Below are 18,111 nucleotides of genomic sequence, written 5' to 3'. Positions count from 1 at the left end.
TCATGTCTCATTTTCGTTTATTTGAAATTCGGTGCTCGTGTAAGGTTTTTCTTTTCCCCTCAAATTTTATTTCAGTAAAAGGAGACTTGGGCGAGGTGGATCCCCCACAGCCGGATTCTTCCCTCCCCCCGAGGGTGGCTAATGCTATCTGGTGAAGTCGTCATAGGGAAGAGAACTATGGGTGGGCTCCTGCCTGAGGCCTCCACCCTCAGCCCAGTACTGGGACATATCACAGGCAGCTTAAAAAAAATCCTAAAAAAAAACCCCCAAAACACATTTAAATAGGTATTCAAGACAGCTTTAAAAAATGCACCCACTCACCCCCTCCCTTTTCTTTTTGGGAAAAAAAATAGAAAAAAAAAACAAAACAAAACCGAATTCTCGCTTGGCCTCTACCGTTCAGGATCCCCTTCCCACCCACCCACCCCAAAAAACCTTTACAGCTAGTCAACACACGTTCACATCCCAAACCATTAAGGTTTAAACACACAGTGGGGGAAGAGACAAGGACGGGTTCACAGCCTAGAACAAAGGAACCGTGGACAGGTGGAGTCTAGACAACATGGACAGATGTCAGGGGTGGGCACATATCCCATTTATCACAAAATCTCAAAATGTGGAGGAAAAAAAACCTCCCCACAAGATTCACTCCTGCTGTATCAGCCCCAACTCAAGGGGAGGGCTCCCCCATGGAGCCAATGTGGACCAGCAGAGCGCCCTCCCCAGTGTGGAGTTAATGCAGGCACAGTCCAGCACCCCTCTTCCCATCCCCAGCTGCAGGCTGGGCCTGGAGAAGAGGTACAGGGGTGTCTTTCTGGGCCCCCCTCCTACAACCTACCCCAGTTTCTTTTTTTTTTTTCCTAGAGGATAGCAACCATCACTGGCTCAGTGAGAAAAATGAAATCTATAAATAGTCCCCCAAGCTCCATTGGGAAAGAAGGTTAAGGAAATAAGTGGGTGTGTGGAGGGAGGAAAGAGACGGTGAGACCAGTGTCCAGAGAGGGTGGCCGCCTCGCCTCGCGAGGAAAAGAGGCATCCCCCCCCCGACCAGAGAACAGCCACTTGCTTCAGCTTTTTCCATCCAACGAGCTTTTGTGGCAAGAGCAAGGCCGGCCAGGCATAGTGGCAAAGGCCCATCATTGTAGCACTTGGGAGACTGAGGCAGGAGGAAGGCTGTGAGTTAAGTGGGCTTCGTGGACAAAGGTATCCTCTGTGAGTCTATCAGCTTTCCGGGGTGGGAGGGGCAGGGGAATCCAGCTGGCCTGAAACAGTGGCCAAGTCTGCAGACTGGGGTGGGGGTGGGGGTGGGACTCATCCTGGGGTCCCCAACCCTCATCTGTAAAGTGCTTGGAGAATCTACATTGAGTTAAAAACCTGAATTGGGTTATGGAAGGGGGTGGGGAGAGCTAGGCAGAGCGGAAGGGCTGGGGGGTGGGTGGCTTCCTCCGTCTGGGCCATCCGGGAACAGACTGCTACATATTTGGAGCTGGAGAGGTGGGAGGGAAGGGCCCTGTCGCAGAGGCCGTGACCATGGTAAGGGAAGAGAGAGAGTGGGCATGTGACCAGGGATGCAGGGTAGACAATCAGGGAGCTAAAAAAGAATCAGAAAGGCAGGTAAGTGGCATCGGAGGTGACCTCGTGCCCCCCAGAGCTGGGCCGCTCAGCGTCCAGTCTGTGGCGTCCTCCTGCCCCGTGTATGGGATAGGGGATGTACAGACCCAAGGGGACTGGATCCTTTAAGCCACCACAAACTCGGACTGGATGTCCGGGTTGACTTCAGGCTTCCAAAGGGAGTCCTCGAAGTCGAGGCCCAAGCCTGTGGCCTCGCTGGGGCCACTTCCACCCCCACTGCTGCTGCTGTCGCTACGGCCAGCTTTGCGGCTGGGGGTCCAGTGGTAAGGCCCCCGGGCGTCCCGCCGTGCCTTCCTGCGCAGGCGCTTCTGCTGCAACAGGAGCTGGAGGCGTTCCACTTTGCAACGTGTGGCGCGATTCTCTGTCTGTCGAAGACGGTCTCCTACGAAAAGAGACAGACACCTGTTAATCTTGAGGCCCATTCTGAAGGGCTGGAGCATCAACTGCTGACAGCAAGGACCTCGCAATGTACAAGGAAGCACAGGGCCCCCGGTCTCTCTCCTCCAGTTACTGGAGCACACTGGGAGAGCAGGCAGGTCTGTGGGCTGAGTAAGTGTTGCACAGGGGTTTAGTCACAAAAGAAATGCAGGAAGTCAGCTGGGCTCCGTGATGCACACCTTTGATCCCAGCACACAGGGAGGAGAAGCAGAGGCTGGGAGATCGAAGTGAGTTCCCTGGACAGCTAGAGTTTCCTAGTAACACCCCGGACCAAAGAGCAAAGGGGAAAAAAAAAATGCAAGCTTTGGTTGGGTACACCTGTCACCAGTTATCTAGGAAGCAGAGATGAAAACTCAAGTTCAGGAAAACCCCTCTGAAAACAGGGCTGTAGGCTTGATGGAGCGAGAGGAAGCCTTGGGGAGGATTCCCAGAGNGGGGCTGGGGGGGGGGGGGGGGGGGGGGGCGGGTCTTGCTTATGACAGAAGCCAAACAAACAAACAAAAAAAAAACTGAGGAGGATTCCCAGAGAGGGGCTGGGGGTGGGGGGTGGGGGCTGGTCTTGCTAATGACAGAAGCCAAACAAACAAAAAAACTAGAAGAATCTTGTTTCCAGAAAAAATTGGTACAAAGCTTGTGCCTCAGTTTCCCTTTTGTGACTAGGGCTTGGAGGCAGGTGATCTAGGTAGTGCGGCTGTAAACCACCCCACAGCCTGGGTTGGGCTGGGTTAGAACTGAGTCAACCATTCAGGGAAAGTGCCAAAGGCCATCTGGAGAGGGGCCTGGTGTGGGGGTGGGGGGGAAGGAAGTGGAGGGAGCCCTTCAGGGGACACAAGGGGACACAAGGGGACACTGTGCAGCAACAGTTGCCTCCTTTTCTCCTAGCTAGGGCAGGTCTGGGGGGGAAGCAGCTGCTAGCTCCAGGAGGTCCCCTGGCAGGTCAGCTGTCCCCTCAGGAGCCAGCATGCACAGAGGCAGCCTTGAGGAAAGGGAGGCTGGGTGGGGGGTAGGACTCACCAGGGGGCTTGCACATTCGGATCTGGCTCTGGCCCTGGAGCAGGGATGTGGGGGAGGTGGCTGCCAGCTTTTCACAGGAGGTAGTTTTGGGGGTGAGGTCGGGGGCTGGTGAGGCAGGTGAGCACTGAGCGTGGCAGCGGAGCTGGGTCAGTGAGGGTGGCATGCCCTGGTAGTGCCTCGTGGCACTTAGGAGGTCATTGAGTATCTGCAGAATGGTGCCGATGTCACGCCGAGGCCGCCCACTGCTGTCCTGGCAGTTGGGGTGTAGTGTGCCTGCAGGAAGAGAGAGAGAAAGAGGGTTATGAGCCCAAGTGGTCAGAGCTCTAGCAGGGTGTCAGCAAGAGAAGGCAGACACACCTGCACGCACTGACAGAGTATGCAGGCGTCCAGGGCTGCGCAGTGGTGGCTTACACCTTTATAATCCCAGTACTTGGGAGGTATGGGCATAGGCAGAGACAGACAGATCTCTGCAAGTTCAAGACCAGCCTGGTCTACAGAATATGTTCCAGGACAGCCAGAGCTACAGCAAAACTCCATCTTGAAAAACACAAAACAAAACAACAAAAATCCTTCCTATCCAAGCGGGAGAACTAAGGATGCTCCTACCTCAAAAAACAAAACAAAACCCAAAAACCCCAAGGAGGCTTGGAGCTTGACGCAGGGTAGAGCCTCTGCATAGAATCCCCCACTGGAGAAGGCGCTGAGGGCGTGGCTCAGCAGCAGGGTAGCCTAGGGAGGCACTATCCCAATGTCCCAGTCCAGCACACATAACCACAGTTACACGGGTGCATGGCCCAGACTCCAGCCAGCACACAGGATGTCAAGTTTGAGATGCCTACACCACTTGTGTACAATGACACCTACCAGAGAAGGTCCCTGAGAAGACCCCTGGAGCATGGTTCACGAAGCTCTCAATGACCGCACCAGGTTTGCGGGATCGAGGGGTGGGGCTGCTGCCTGGGGTGGATGTGGAGCTGCTGCTGGCGGGTGGAGAACAGTCCATCTGCTGGTGGGAGATTGGCAAATGGGTATAGTTGTGATGTGTCTGTTCCTCGGCTCTGACTTCCCCAGCCTCTAGGGCAGTCGGTGTCAGAGATTGTCCAGGTTCCAGACTCACTGTATCAGCTCAACAGCATTTGATACAAGGCTACAGCTGGAGCCCTCAAAATCATCCCCCATGTAGTAAGTAAGAATCTGTATCCTCTGCATCCTCACCTCAGGACAGGTTGTGGAGGCTGCGTGGGATCGGAAGGAGCCAGCAGTGACAGGTGAGGGGGGTACAGGTGAGGAAGGGCTGCTGGATACTGGGGGTACACGGGCGGCACTGGACACTGGCCTACAAGGCGAAGACACTGGGGTGGCTACACTGGAGTCTCCCCGGGCGGCGGCGGCTGCTGCGGCAGCGGCAGCGAGCACATGGCGGTGCTGGAGTGGGGTGTGCTGGGCTGCCAGTTGCAACTGTACAAACATCATGTGATCCCCGACTCGCAGGGCCAGGGTCAAAGGCGAGCGGCCTGACAGAAAGTCACTGACCTGCAGAGACAAGTGGGGGCCCTCATCAGCCATCGCGGCTCTCGCCTACGATGCCCCCGGCCCAACCCTGCCCAGCTCTTCCCCGCAGTATGTGACCTGGGGCCTCTCGCCGCCCCTCTCTGGGCTCTGGGGTCCCTGTCGGTGCCACGGACGCTTAAATAAAATCAATCTGTATTTCCGGAAGCCTCCTCCGGCAGCCCGGCCTGGCCCGGGTGTCGCTGGGGGCTGTGGGGGGGACAGAGGTGGGTCAGATCGGCCTCTGGCTCTTCTCAGCCAACTTGGGTCCTTTAAAGGGGAAACTGAGACCAGAAGGGGTGGGGCCCAGCTGATGGTCACTGCCCTCCCTGAAGTGTCACACACCTGTCCCTTTCCCACCTCAGTGCCCAGATCCTGTCTGCCTATGAATCTAGCAGAGGAGGAGCCTGTCAAGCTAGCCTTCACAGCTAAGCTGTACCAGAGGCAGGCTGAATCCAAAAGGGACTCCTCCGTTAACCTTTGCTTTCCCAAGATAAATATTTATGTGTCCCAGGCTGTGAGAAGACAAGGGGAAACCTGGAGACTGTCCCCAAGGGCCTCCACATGCTCTGCTAAGCAGCTCTCTGACCTGCTCATACACACCCCCACTCTGTGGGGGCTGATCTGTGGGATTACCTGACCCTTGGATACACTGGGCACCCTCCCTCCCACCTCTGGGGCCCTGGCCATCAGCCTTGTTCTCCCCAGAGGCCAGGGTGGGGGGCGGAGGTTTCTGAGAAGTGACATAGAGGCTATGAGTCACAGCAGACCGCCTGGCAGAACTCCCTCCCCTGGCTCTGTTGGCAGGGGGCTGGAGGAACCTTCTTCACTTGGGGCCCAACGGGGAGGGGACAAAGAGCTGGGTGGGGAGGGAGGCAACAGACCCTGAACTCCCCCCATCTTGCCAGCCACAGAGCCTCAATCCTACCACCCTTCCCAGGGAAAGGCCTGAGCACCTGGGGTCACCCCTCTCCACTGTGGGAATCTCGAGGCTCCACCCACAAACCCCCTCTGACTTCCTCATACCAGGCACATCCCCCACGGGCCAACAGGCAAATCTGCTCAAAGCTGGCCCAGAAAAAAAAGCCCCTGCTTCCGGTTTCTAGGACCTCCTTGTTCTTCCCAGACCCCTCCCACAGAGGCAGGACCACCCAGCTCCCGAGCCCGTGTGCCCCCTATACCAGGAGGCAGGACAACGGAGCAAGGGTTGCTGTATGTAGGCCCAGGCAGGGGAGTCCACGGACCTTGCCCAGTCCCCCTCATCAAGGCAAGCAAGCAGCAGTGAGTGCACACCCCGCTCCCCAGGGCAAGCTAAGGACGACTGTGTCACTGTACTGGAAAAGCTAGAGGCTGCTAAGGAGGAGGGCCCTGTTGTGGCCAAGAATCCGAGAAAAGGAGGAAGGAGGGGGAAGCCCTCAACAAAACTGGGAGTCCTCCTGAGAGCCAGGCCCAGCCTCCCTCCTGGCTGCTTACTAAATATTTTCTTAACATCCTGTGGAGGCCTCCCTGGCCCAGGGCTGGGTGCCCCTGCCTGTCCCTCCCCGTGTTGGGGCAGAGAACAAAGACCAGTGAGAGGAGGAGGGAGGGGAGGAGGAGGAGGGAGACAACCCCCCTTGCACCGGCAGAGTAAGTTTTGCCATCTTGTTCTCACAAAGGTGAGAAGGCATTGAGTGACTTATCCTATGGGCTGCGTCCTCCACACTGGGAGAGTTTATGGGGCCTGTGAGCATGGCCCAAGGTCACCCACAGTTAGGGCTGGTCTAAAGATTGCCCCCACACACACACCGTGGCAGCCACCGTGGGAGAGAAAACGTCTCAAGGTCAGGTGGTCAGGTGCTGGGGGAGGCAGGGAGGAAGAGGAAGCGGGGTGACCAGGCCAAGCTGGCACCAAGGCGGGGCTTTTATCCCCTCCCCCACAGGCCACCAGGGAAGCACAAACAACCGGAGACTCTCTAAAGGTGTCCTGAGAGTTGCCAGGTCCCTAGGTGTGGCCACTGCCTCTAGTCCCCCCTCCCCTTGTTAGGGGGAGGGTGGTGGGTCCTTACCTGGGTCTCAGTCAAACTTTCCAAGGCTTGCATAACGGACTGTTCCGGCCTCGAGGCCTGGGACTACAAAGAGAGGGACAGAAGAGTAATCTCAGAGTGTGTTTAGAGCAGTGGGGGGGGGGGGGGTTTGGGGGGGGGAGCCTTGCGTGCTAGGGGCAGTGGGAGAGCTTTTTGCAAGGGGAAGATGGTGGGTGCATTTGTGGAGTGAGGTGGCCAGGGGATTATAAAGCCTCCTGGGCACGCGCCCCTCAGTCATTTACCATGAGGCCAGCTTCCACCGTGGGCACGAGCGTCAACTTGCTCCCATCCCCCACGCCGAATTCCTGCAGCTTCCCCGAACTGAGCCGGCTGGGGGTAGGAAGGAAGAGGGTGAGACGGGAGACAACACAGAGACGCGGAAGCGGAGGCCGAGGAGGAGGAGGAGGAGGGCTGTGCCTGCCCAAGGAGAGGGGAGGACAGAGGAGCGTTTTCCACCCCACCGCTCTCCAGGCCCAAGTGCCTGTGGGGAGGCCTACTGGCCTGGGAGCCCCCTAAGCCATGACACTTAACTCCAGGTGAGAGCACTAAGCACTAACCCATCTGCAAGAGACAAGAGACTTTGCTATCACCTGAACCCCTGTGGGCTCTCTGCCACCCTCCCCCGCGCCTCTCTTCAGGCCAGCTCCTGCCTACAACTCTCCAATTCTTGCCCGGGCTCGTCTTTGTGGGCGCCGCGGGGCTCCAGCCCTCTTAGAGAGGCCTTCGGGGGCTCTGCCGACCCAGGCTCCCCCTCCTCCCTCGCCAGCGTAGGCCCGCTGCTCAAACAAAGGAGACCCTCCCCCTCTCGCCCCTCCCCCACTGGGGCCCCTCCGCTGGGGATGGACATTGCGTGTCCCCAGAGGCCCGCCAGGGGACGGGGGGGGGGGGGGGGCGACGGGGCTCCCCGGCCTGGAGGCGATTTAAATACCAGGTGAGGAGGAGGTGTGGGGAACCGAGAACAAAGGGGGGTAGAGAGACGCAAGTGATGGGGAGACAGCCAGACGCAGAGGGGGCCGCCAAGCAGATGCGGAAGCGGCGAGACCGCCGGCATGAGAGGGGGTGGCTGTGCATCCCCCCCCAGGCACACAGCTTACGGACCCCTCCTCGTGCCATCCCGGGGGCCCACAACTCCCCTGTCATCCCTGTATTTCCCGTGCACCCTGGGGCCCCGCAGGGCGCTCCTGCCTTTGTGCAGACCCCGGCGGGGGAAGGGGCCCAAGCAAGTAAGGCCGAGCAGAGGGCGCCCGAGAGCGTGCGGCGCGCCCCCGACCCCCTCCCCCCCCCCCCCCCGTCTGGCTGCCCCTGCTTCCCCGCGCGGCGCGCTCTTTGTTCCCGCCCGGGGCCCGGGCCCGAGGGGGCGGCCCGGTGCCAGGGGGCGCGCAGGCGGGGGCGGCGCTCTACCTACGTGTCTTTGTGAAGCAGCGCTAGGCGTTCCTTGGGTACTTTGAGGCGTTGGGACAACCTTTTGCGCAGCCCTTCCACGGTCTCGTCGTGGGGCACCGACAGGTCGTAGCGGGTCCCCGTGGTGCTGTGGATCGCCAGGCTCATGGGTGCGGCCGACTCCGTGGCCGTGCTCAGCTCGCAGGCGCCGCCGGGGGCCCCGCGCCGGCAGCTCCGGGCACCGCCGGGCTGCGGCTCCATCCCCGGCGCGCGCTGGAGAACTGGGGGGCCTGCGGGTCGCCTCCAATCCTTGCCGGGACTCCCCCGCCGAAACAAGGTCCTCCTCCGCTCCGCGGGCACCCAGGGACAGGAGCAGTGCGTGCGCCCCTTGGGAAAGGTCCCAACGTTAGGAATTGAGCCGGCAATCAAGAATCCGAGTGGTGCTCCGGGGTCGTGTGGGATCCTTGGGTTGCGCCCCGGGGTGGGGTCTGTGATCCGTTTTCAAGGGCGGATGACAGCGACCTGGGTACGGCACGGGGAGGGTCCTAGAGAAACGGGGCAAGCTATCCTGGTTCGCACGGTGCCTGGATCCCTCTCGGGTCGTGCTACCCCGCGCGTCCCTTCCCTTAGCAACAGCCGCAGCCGCCGCTCGCAAGATCTGGGGGTGAAAGTACGAAGAAAAAAAAAGTTATCATGTATCAACGTTCCAATGGGCGGGACCACCGCCCCCTCCCATTCACTACTTACTCCGCCGGCCTGGCGGCGGCCAATCAAAACACACAGACCGCCCAGTCCGTCGCGGTACCGGGCCAATGAGAATCGCAGTGGGGCTACCCCACGTGGCAGCGAGACCCTCCCTTTCTCTCCGCCCCGTCCCTTCTGCGTCCAATGGAGATGCCAAGAGGGTTGGGCTGAGGCCGCTCCTGACCAGCCCCTGCGACCCCCCACCCGCTCCCAGAGCCATTCATAAGGCCCAAAGACCTTAACAAAGGGCGGGCGGGCCCAGAGGGTAGCGGACCTGAGTATGAGGACTTAGCACCCTCCCTCCCCGCCCCTCTGCGTGAGCCTAACCCCTTCGTCCGCAACCAGAGCGGTCTGGAGAAAAGGCAGGGAGCCGGCCATTGTTCCCGAATAAGGAACAGGAAATCGTGGCGCCTCCCCGCAGGGTCTGTCCGGGAAGCTACAGCCTGCGGAAGCTGTCGCTTGAGCCCTGAGCCTCATGGTCAAGGGTCGCGAGCTGGCCTCTCAAGGACAGGGCCTTCTTCCGCCCCCGTGGGTGGGTGGATGCAATGATATTGGAGAACTTGGGCGGAACCCACAGCTTGGGCAGGGCCATGCAGGTCGGTGACGTGGCTTTGATTAGATCCGTCCCTCCCGAACCAGTGCCACTTCGCGTCCTAACCTAACTCACCCTCAGTTTTTTTTTTTTTCTGACTTCCCCCCCTCCCAATCCCGGGTCGGCCCGTTTCCCGAGGTGTGCCCGCCCAAGCCGTGACGTGATGCGGCGTCCCCGGCTGCGCCCGCGCGCGCCCCGCTTCGGGCAGCGGTGAGTCAGCAGCCCCGGCGCGCCCTCTGCAGTCCCCACCCGGGAGCGCTGCCCGAGTCCCGGGGGAGGAGTGCCGTGCGTCTTGGCTGGGGAAGGGGTGCGCCAAGAATTGGGGGTCTGCATGTGGGGAGGGTCCGTTGAGAATACTTAGCAATGCAGAGAAGACTTAAGACCGCACATAAAGGGAAACTGAGTCTATCTACAAATAGTTCAAGGTCACTGGCTGGAAAAGCAGAGTGGGGGGGGTTGGGGGCGTGGGCTGCAGCCCCGCCAGGGCGGTGCCCATAGCGGGCAGCCCCTCCCACCCCACAAGTTGGAGGGCTCCCGGTCCTGAGGCACACTAGGTGCAGACGGTTCAAAGAACAAAGAGTGGGGCAGCCTGAGAAGTTTACGGCGGGTGGGGGCCCCTCTCCATTTCGTGCGGCTCCGCCCCTACTCACCGGCTCCGTAGGTCCTGGGTCACCACTGCTCCAGATGACCTGCGTATGGGTCGTGGCGAGAGGTGGCCGTGCCGGTCTGGGGCCGGGCGGGCGGCCCCTGAGCCTTTATCCGCGCCGCCTTCCCTGGGGTGGAGTTTGGGCGGGCAAGGGGCGGGGGGCCGGGCAATGGTGACGCATTCCCTAACCCCCACCCCACCCCACCGCCTGCTGGCCTGAACTGGGACACCGGCCCTAGGGCTTCGCAGCACCCACAGAGCAGTGCCTCAGGGGTGTCACCGACCTGGGTAACTCCTACCTCCCCAAGTACTGGGGTTCACCTCACATTAGGATTGGGGGTTGTCTGGCTTGCTTCCCTGCTCCGCCCCCTTTCCTGTTGGCCTGGTGCTTCCGCCTGGGGGCGCCCGCGTGTGGAAGGGGGGGCGGAACGGGAAGGGGTTCCTTAGTCAGCAGCCTGGGTCCAGGAAAACAGGGTAGTGTCACCTGCTAGGCAGTAGGTGCCCCTGACAGCTGCCTGGCCTCCTCATCCTTTAACGATGACTTCAGAGGCCATTTCTGTGACGATTCATCCATCCCTGGCCTTGCTTAGGCCAGTCACCTGTGTGACCTCTGAGTAGCCCAGTCCCTAATGCACCCTACACCATAGCATAGTTGGTTCTCACTCCAACATATGGGTCTCAGAAGTCAGTTCAGGTCATCAGTGGGCTTGGCCGAATGTGTCTGTATCTCCAGGCCCCTCTGGGTTAATTACAAAGTACCAGACAAGCAAAGGAAGGCCTTCTGCAGCCTCGAATGTGTGATCTGTTCTCACAGCACAGATGCATCGGCACATACTGGCCCTGGCCTTTGGGGTGGATACTCACTCACCCACTCTATGGACCAAGGAGCCAGCCCTTTGTCATTTGAGCGGCCTCCAGGCCGCTTCCTGATGATGACTTTGAGTGTGGCCAGACCCTCCATCACTTCCCTAACCTTCCATCTCCTGTCCACGTATGCGGTCTCCTGCACTTATCTGGTCTGAGCACCACCACCACCCTGGGTGCCCCTCCCAGGCCGGTTCCTTCCTAGGTCACCTTCCTCTCTGGCTGATCATTCTGGACAGGCATGCTGGGCCCCCAAGCAGACAGGCGTGCCCCGACACTCCCAGTTTCCCAGGGTCATGGTCAGGCCAGAGAACACTTGGAGGCCCAGAGACTTTGAGGGATGAGCAGGAGTTTGTTCAGAAGTACAAACTGAAGCTTTGCAGTGTGGAGGTCAGAGGCAGGGTTTGCCTCTGGAGGGACCTCAGGGAAGGGACAGGTGAGGTGGGCTGGCTCTGACACCATTCAGACTGAAAGCCAGTGTAATAAATGCAGGGTGCCCAGACTGCTTGCTTCCTGTCTCTTCTTCCTGTGTGGTCCTTTGTCCTTAGCATGAAGCCCAAGACTCAGTAATCTGTCCAGGCCCTGCCCTCCAGGAAGGTCCCAACCTCCAGGTTCTCAGTCCCGCCCTACTGCTCTGCTGTCCCAGGACACAGCCCAGCCAGCACAGGCTGTCCTGTCCTGAGGCCAGGCTCCAAAGCTCACACCTCCTCGTAGGAGATACCTCCCTGAGTTTTGGTGGGGAAGATATGAAGGATTCAAGATACTAGGCCAGGCCAGGCTGCTCTGAGGGCCTCCTGTTGACATCTGTCCAGCCCGATGACCTCAGTGACCTCTGTGGCCCACACACCACTGAGCTGGGAACGTGGGGCTCTAGATGACCATGTTGTGACTTATCTTGGAATACCCCCAGGCTGCAAGTGTCGGAAGGGAAGGGTTCTAGCACACTCATGCCCAGATCAGGCACATGTGGTCATAGGGAGTCACCCACACAGGGCCCTGATACAGTGCGACAGGCCTCACTCAGGCCCTAGCTCGCCTGGTCACTGTCCAGGTGTTTCAGATGACCCAGTGATGGCAAGCTCAGACCTACTCACCACCCTCAAAGCCTCCCTGCTCCCCCTATCCCCCATGGCACTCTACTCGGGTTGCTGAAGAAGTGGGGATAAAAGGAGGGCAAGCCAGCATAGTACCTGGCCATGGGGGTGGGGTGGGGTGGGGTGGGGAGGGGTGGTTGTACAAAGATATGGGGTGGTGCCAAGGCCACCCCCTACCAGGCCTCCCCACCCCACCCAGGGGCAGCTAGGGGCCTAAGTGCCTAAGGAGGTGCCAACCGTATCAGGGACTGGGAAGGCAGCCAGCCAGGCTAGGGCCACCCACAGGTTGGGTGTGCCTAGGGCGGAGCCTCTGTGGGAGCAGGTGGTTCCCGCTTCTTCCCAGAGCCTGTGGGGTGGGGCAGGGGGGCCTGGCTGGTGGTCAGGGCGCTTTGCCTGGCCGGCAGCACTAGTCACACCCATTACTTCATGCCCTGCCCTCAATGCTTGCCCATCCCACCCATTCCAGCAGCCAGCACCCCAACAACCAGCCACCATGTTTCCTACCCAGAGTCGCCAATTGCCTCTGGGGGCCCAGGCAGGGGTGAAGAGAGCCCTAGCTTTGTGCTGTGCAGTTAAAAACAGAACACTCAGTTGGTTCCTGGTGTTTAATGGAGACAGGCTGGGTAAGTTGATGACGGTTCAGGTGGCTTTGAGGGGCAATCAAGGCCATCTCTCCAGAGGGATCGTGGGGATCCCAGACTCGGGGGAGCCCTCCATGACCTGGCAGGCAGGCACCAGGAAGCTTTAAGCCCAGCAACTGGAGCACTGCTGACCCCCTGGTGGCCACTTCAGCCCACTGGGAACTTCTCATAGGCCTGGACCTGGCTCAGTTTCCCCATGGGTGACAAGACAGTAGGTACCATCTACTCCAGGGCCTTCACTAGGGCTTCATTGGCCTCAATACGGATCTGGATCTCGGCCCGTGCTGCCTCATCCGCCGCACCTGACAGTTCTGACTGCGCCTTCTCCAGGTTGGCCCGGGCTGCCTGCAGAGGAGTGGGCCAGTGTGAGGGAAAGGCAGGGCCGGAAGCAGGACAGCACACTCCTGTGAGCAGCACCTGCCCTGCCCTGCCTCAGTTTTCCCATCCACTGCTCACCCCCAGGTCCAGCATGTCCAGCGTCACAGCTTCTTCAGCTAGTAACTGCACAGAGGAGTCAGCATTCACAGTGACGGAGCCGCTGCTCACTGTGGAGGAGAGGGTCTGAGCAGCCTGCTTGGGCAGCGTGCACACAGCCTCACCGCCCATGTGTGCTCAGGGCCACCAGCCCTCCGCCTCCCCAGGCCAATGCCCACTCTAGGCCACTTGCAGAGTGACCCTGCAAGACTGGGGCTCAGGCCAAGCATGTGGATGGTGGCAAAGGACGGCTAGGCCCGGTGCATACCTGTTGCCTAGCCCCCTGGGGAGGCTGAGGTAGGGGACTGCCAGTTCAAAGCCAGTCAGGACAACACAGAAAGGTCTTCCCTCAAACTAAGTGTAAAAGAGGAGCCAGGACTGAGGCTCAGTGGGTACTGTGCTTGCCTGGCATGTGCAAGCTCCTGGGTTCAACTTCCAGCAAGGCAGAAACTGGGTATGCCGACATAAACCTGTCACCCCTACCACCCAGGAGGTGGAGGATCAGAAATTCAAAGTCAGCATGGCTAAGGAAACACTACTTTAAAATCAGAAAGCAAACCAAAAAGGAAACTGAAGGGCCCCAGAACCAACGCAAAGAGTACCCACTGTGCAGATAGAAGGAGCAGAGTTTGCGGGAAGCCAGAATCCTAATGGTGAGGAGTAGGGCAGGAGAATGTCTGTGACTCACTGGCCAGCCTGCCTAGCTAAGAACGTGGCAAACTCAGGTTCTGCCCATCTCAAAGGAACAAAGACAGAAAGAGCTTATGAAGGAGGGTGCCACCAATGTCCTTCCGTCACATGTGTGCATACACCTTTCCCACCTTCACCGCCACGCCTACTCTGGTACTTGCCCAAACATAACCATACAGAACAATATTGTGTGGGAGCCTGACTCGTGGACGGAGCCCTCGGCTGGAATCCCCCAGTGATGACCGTGGGCTGTATCCCCTGCCTAGAAAGCTCCAGGCCCTGGGCTCCATGGTGGGTATTGTTAAATAGTGAGATATGAGAGAAGATAAGACACACCCCTTCATCTGGAGAAGGGGCAACATGGAAGTCTAACCTGGAAACGTGGGTCCTTCAGACCGGCTTCCTCCTACACCAAGGCTATCCTACCCTAAAGGCTAGCTCCTCAACAGTCATTTCTACATGTCTTCCTGCCCAGCTACGGCGAGGTCAGCTGCTGGCTTTCCTCTGTGCCCCAGATGACCACATCTTTGTCATGGCAGGCTGGGCAAGCTTCTTCCCTTTGCTTTCTCCCTGCCCTTCTCAAACCTGAACCTCTATTCATCCTGGGCCACACTCACCAAAGTACTTAGTTGTGGTGCCGTCTTCTGCGTGAACCACTACCAGCCCAGGCCGTAGGACCTGTAGTGTGGGGACATGGGATGCCAAGATGCCAAAGGCTCCAGTCAGCGTAGGCACGTCCACTTGCTTGACATTGGCACCGTCAAAGAACACCTGCAGAGAGTGTACACCATGGGGTAGACATTACCCCATGCCTGCTGTACAGTGGGCACAGGGAGGATGGAATTCTTATGGGACACAGACACTACCAAGAGCTGACGTTAGACTCAGCTTGCTCACCTGTGAAATGTCTATGTCTAAAAGAGTGTCTAGAAGAGGTGACTGAAACAGAGGGCAATGCAGTGTAGTGCAGCAGGTGCTGATCCAGCCCCTGGTATGGGGTTTCTGAGAAACCCAAAGGCTGTCTCACAACTACTCAGGAAGTTGCTATGAGGGAGTCAAAAGTGTAAAACCAACCCAGGCTTACAAATAGCATGGCAGTAAGTTGGTAAAACCCTGGCTAAGGTCTATCCAATTAAGGATATTAGGTCCAGGGCTGGAGAGATGGCTCAGTGGGTAAGAGCACTTCTGCAGGTCCTGAGTTCAAATCCCAGCAACCACATGGTGGCTCACAACCACCCGTAATGAGAACTGATGCCCTCTTCTGGTTTGTCTGAAAACAAACAGTTTACTTACATACAATAAATAAGTAAATCTTTAAAAAAAAAAAAAAAAGGATATTAGGTCCAGGCAAACCCAACAGGACGAAGAGCTTGGGTCAATCCCAGGTGACCCCAACAGTGGCCAGGTTTCTGTTCTGAGTCCAGATGACCCTTCAGGATCTGGGTCCAGGCAATTTCCAAGAGCTCCAGGTCTGGGTACTGGTGACCCCTATCTGGGCAACAGCTTGTGGACTTGGGGAATCCCCCTACGGGTAGAAACTGTGAGCCATGTAAAACCCAAAGGCATTGCTCTGTGCTCCATGGTTCATCCTAGCTCCAAGTGACACCACCTAAGCCTTGAGTAGAGCCTGGGGTTCATATGAATCTCGGGTACAACACCCAAGGACGGGGCCTGAGTGACCACCACCAAGGTGTAGAGCCTGGAACACCCCAAAACAGAAGGGTTTGCGAAGGCAAAATCTGGGTTCCAGGTATAGGTGATCCACCTCCCAGAGGGTGGAGTCTTATGTCCAGGCAACGCCCTCAGGGGTGGAGCATGAAGTTTTAGTGAACACAGAGGTCGAGCCCTGGGTCCAGGTGACCCCGTTCAGGGGTGAGGTCTGGGGTGGGAGGAGGTTCACAGGGCCCCATGGGGATGAAACTAATGACCTAATACAAGAGAACCTCTCCCAAGGGTCAGATCAGGGGCTTGACGAGTCTGGGGGCTGTAAGTTCGTACCTGCGTCGGGGAGGCAAAGGTGAAGGACATCTGTCCCGGCCCGGCGGCGGGGGCAGGTGCAGCGGCGGCCTCGGCGTACGTACGCGCCTGAAGCATCAGGCGGCGCAGGCCCGGGTGACGAAGCAGTGAGGCGGGCAGCATGGTGGCGGAAACGTCAGCGGACTCTAGCTTCGCGGGCGGCCGACACACTGGGCAAGCGAGGCGGCCTTCAGGGAGGGAGAAGGACGACGCGCGGTGCCTTCTGGGAGGCGCAGTTCCCACAAGAACGCACGCGCACACGATTCTCCGAAGGCTGCGCGATGCAGCACGCGCTGAGCATTCTGGGAGGTATACTTTCCCTTGGACCCACCCCTTGCAGCGATGCTTAGAAGTGGGATCCTCCTATGCCGGGTGGGTCATTCTGGGAATTGTAGTTTTCTTCGCCTTCTAACAGCAAAAGACTCTCTGGGTTCTTGGGACGCGGTTCTTTCTGCAAACGAACACATTCCTTCAGGAGGGGAATGTTTGCGCGGAAATGATGCGGGCTTGATATCAGGTACCAAGCATTCGAGGCCCAGAAGAAGCAAACCTGTAAGTGTTGGAACAGAAGAATTAAAATGTAGAGTGTGGTGACACACTCTTGCAATCCCCGCACTCGGAACAACCTATTTCCAAAAGTGCATCAAATATAGATGGGCAGTGGTGGCGCGTGCCTTTATTCCCAGCACTTGGGAGGCAGAGGCAGGAGGATTTCTGAGTTTGAGACCAGCCTGGTCTACAGAGTGAGTTCCAGGACAGCCAACAGCCAGGGTTATACAGAGAAATCCTATCTCGAAAAACATATATCTATATCTATATCTATATCTATCTATCTATCTATCTATGTATAGATATATATGTGCATATGCCAGGCGCAGTTAATCCCAACTCCCCGGAGGAAGACTCAAGCGGGGCTCCGTGAGTTTGAGACAAACCAGGACTACATCATGAGAAGCTGCTAAATAAATAAATAAATAAATTTCATGATGCCCGCTGCGGTGCGTGCTGGGGAGAGGTCGTGCCAGGAAAGAAGTGCACCGAAGAGGTTACTGGGTGGCATGCAACCCGAAGGCGGCAGAGGGCGCGCGAAACCTGGAAATGTACTCGCTCTTCTCCGCAGTCCCCTCCCTGCGGGCCTCCGCCCCTGCGCTCCACTGACGCAGGAGCCCGTGCGCAGGCGGCCAAGGGGCCCCACTGACGCCAGTCGTGTCCGCGCAGCCTCGCTCTCGGTTATGACGTCACCACCCTGCCCCCGCACTCACGCAGGTTCCGGCCTCCGCTCAGCTCTTGGTCCCCATGCCCCACCACGTAGGTTCACAGAAAATGCAGGCATAGGCTTGATGGGGCAAACAGAAGAAAAGCCATTCGTTTTGTTGGATCTTAGAGGAGCAGCTGGCAGCTAGAGGGTCGTGGTCACTCTTGAACCAGAGTCTGGCAGATGCAAGACTACAAACTAGACTACAAACTTATAATTCTACAAACTAGAAACTCTGGAGCTCAGACCTGCTCAAAAGCCAGCAGTCCTGGCCTTAATCAATCTCTGTGAGAGACACCTAGTTCCCAGTCTCTATAATCTGGACAGTTTCCCTGGGCAGTGGGCAGCTAGAAACCCCATTCCCTTCCCTACTCCAGCTCTTAGACACACGCACGCGCACACACATACACACACACACCCACACCCATATCCGTCCCAGGATCCCATATCTACTCAAATGCTCCATGAAGCAAGAACTCAACCCTAGAAAGATCATACTTGTCCGGTGGTGAGTGTCCTCTTCCCACCCCCACGGCCACTGTGCCTTACCAGACAAGTCTTCTAAAAACTAAACCTAGAGTGCTGGAGAGATGGTTCAGAGATCAGCAACGAGCACTGTTCTTCCAAGGGACGTGTGCTTCATTCTCAGTGCCCATGGGGGACATCTAACAGCTGCATGTAGCTTCAGAAGATCCGACATCCTCCTCTGACCTTCAAAAGGATGTGAATTCACGACCCCTCCCCACACACAGAATATTTAGTATTTGGAAAGTCTATGTGTGCTGACACACTCATGAGCTTGAGACCAATCTGGTTGGGTTCGGAAGTCCATCATGGTGGTGTGGGCCAGCCTCGGGTCTGTGGGTTAATCCCCTTCACTGAAACGAAAAGGAGGATGGTGTCCTGGAGGTCAGTGTAAACGACCCACCTTCATGATGACACTTATCAGAAATAAGCAGGTATGGTCTGGGAGCATAGGCTCTTCTTTTTTTTTTTTTTTGGTTTTTCGAGACAGGATTT

The 18,111-nt window shown here is 57.9% G+C and overlaps 2 protein-coding genes across 5 annotated transcripts; both read right to left on the bottom strand.

Moving 5' to 3' along the window:
• On the bottom strand, nucleotides 1–11,139 carry Midn (midnolin). 4 transcript variants are annotated; one of them, XM_021174335.2, is made up of 9 exons: nucleotides 10,062–11,139; nucleotides 8,101–8,733; nucleotides 6,938–7,025; nucleotides 6,678–6,740; nucleotides 4,714–4,842; nucleotides 4,300–4,617; nucleotides 3,949–4,087; nucleotides 3,085–3,357; nucleotides 1–2,014 (listed from the first exon to the last, which is right to left on the bottom strand). In XM_021174335.2, the coding sequence occupies exons 2-9, from the start codon at nucleotides 8,334–8,336 to the stop codon at nucleotides 1,737–1,739; spliced, it is 1,524 nt and encodes a 507-aa protein (XP_021029994.1). In that variant the 5' UTR covers nucleotides 8,337–8,733; nucleotides 10,062–11,139; the 3' UTR covers nucleotides 1–1,736. The 4 variants fall into 4 exon arrangements, with proteins under 4 accessions (XP_021029994.1, XP_021029991.1, XP_021029995.1 ...); XM_021174332.2 differs by having other exon boundaries at nucleotides 3,949–4,090; nucleotides 10,062–10,170; XM_021174336.2 differs by lacking the exon at nucleotides 4,714–4,842 and having other exon boundaries at nucleotides 3,949–4,090; nucleotides 10,062–10,167.
• Nucleotides 11,140–12,605: 1,466 nt separating this feature from the next.
• Nucleotides 12,606–16,152, bottom strand: Atp5f1d (ATP synthase F1 subunit delta). The gene is made up of 4 exons (XM_021174220.2): nucleotides 15,819–16,152; nucleotides 14,438–14,591; nucleotides 13,113–13,201; nucleotides 12,606–13,001 (listed from the first exon to the last, which is right to left on the bottom strand). The coding sequence occupies exons 1-4, from the start codon at nucleotides 15,957–15,959 to the stop codon at nucleotides 12,879–12,881; spliced, it is 507 nt and encodes a 168-aa protein (XP_021029879.1). The 5' UTR covers nucleotides 15,960–16,152; the 3' UTR covers nucleotides 12,606–12,878.
• Nucleotides 16,153–18,111: the final 1,959 nt, after the last annotated feature.

The sequence above is a fragment of the Mus caroli genome, chromosome 10 (genome assembly GCF_900094665.2).
Source record: "Mus caroli chromosome 10, CAROLI_EIJ_v1.1, whole genome shotgun sequence".
Lineage (NCBI taxonomy): Eukaryota > Metazoa > Chordata > Mammalia > Rodentia > Muridae > Mus > Mus caroli.
This window is presented reverse-complemented; position numbering and strand designations above follow the sequence as displayed.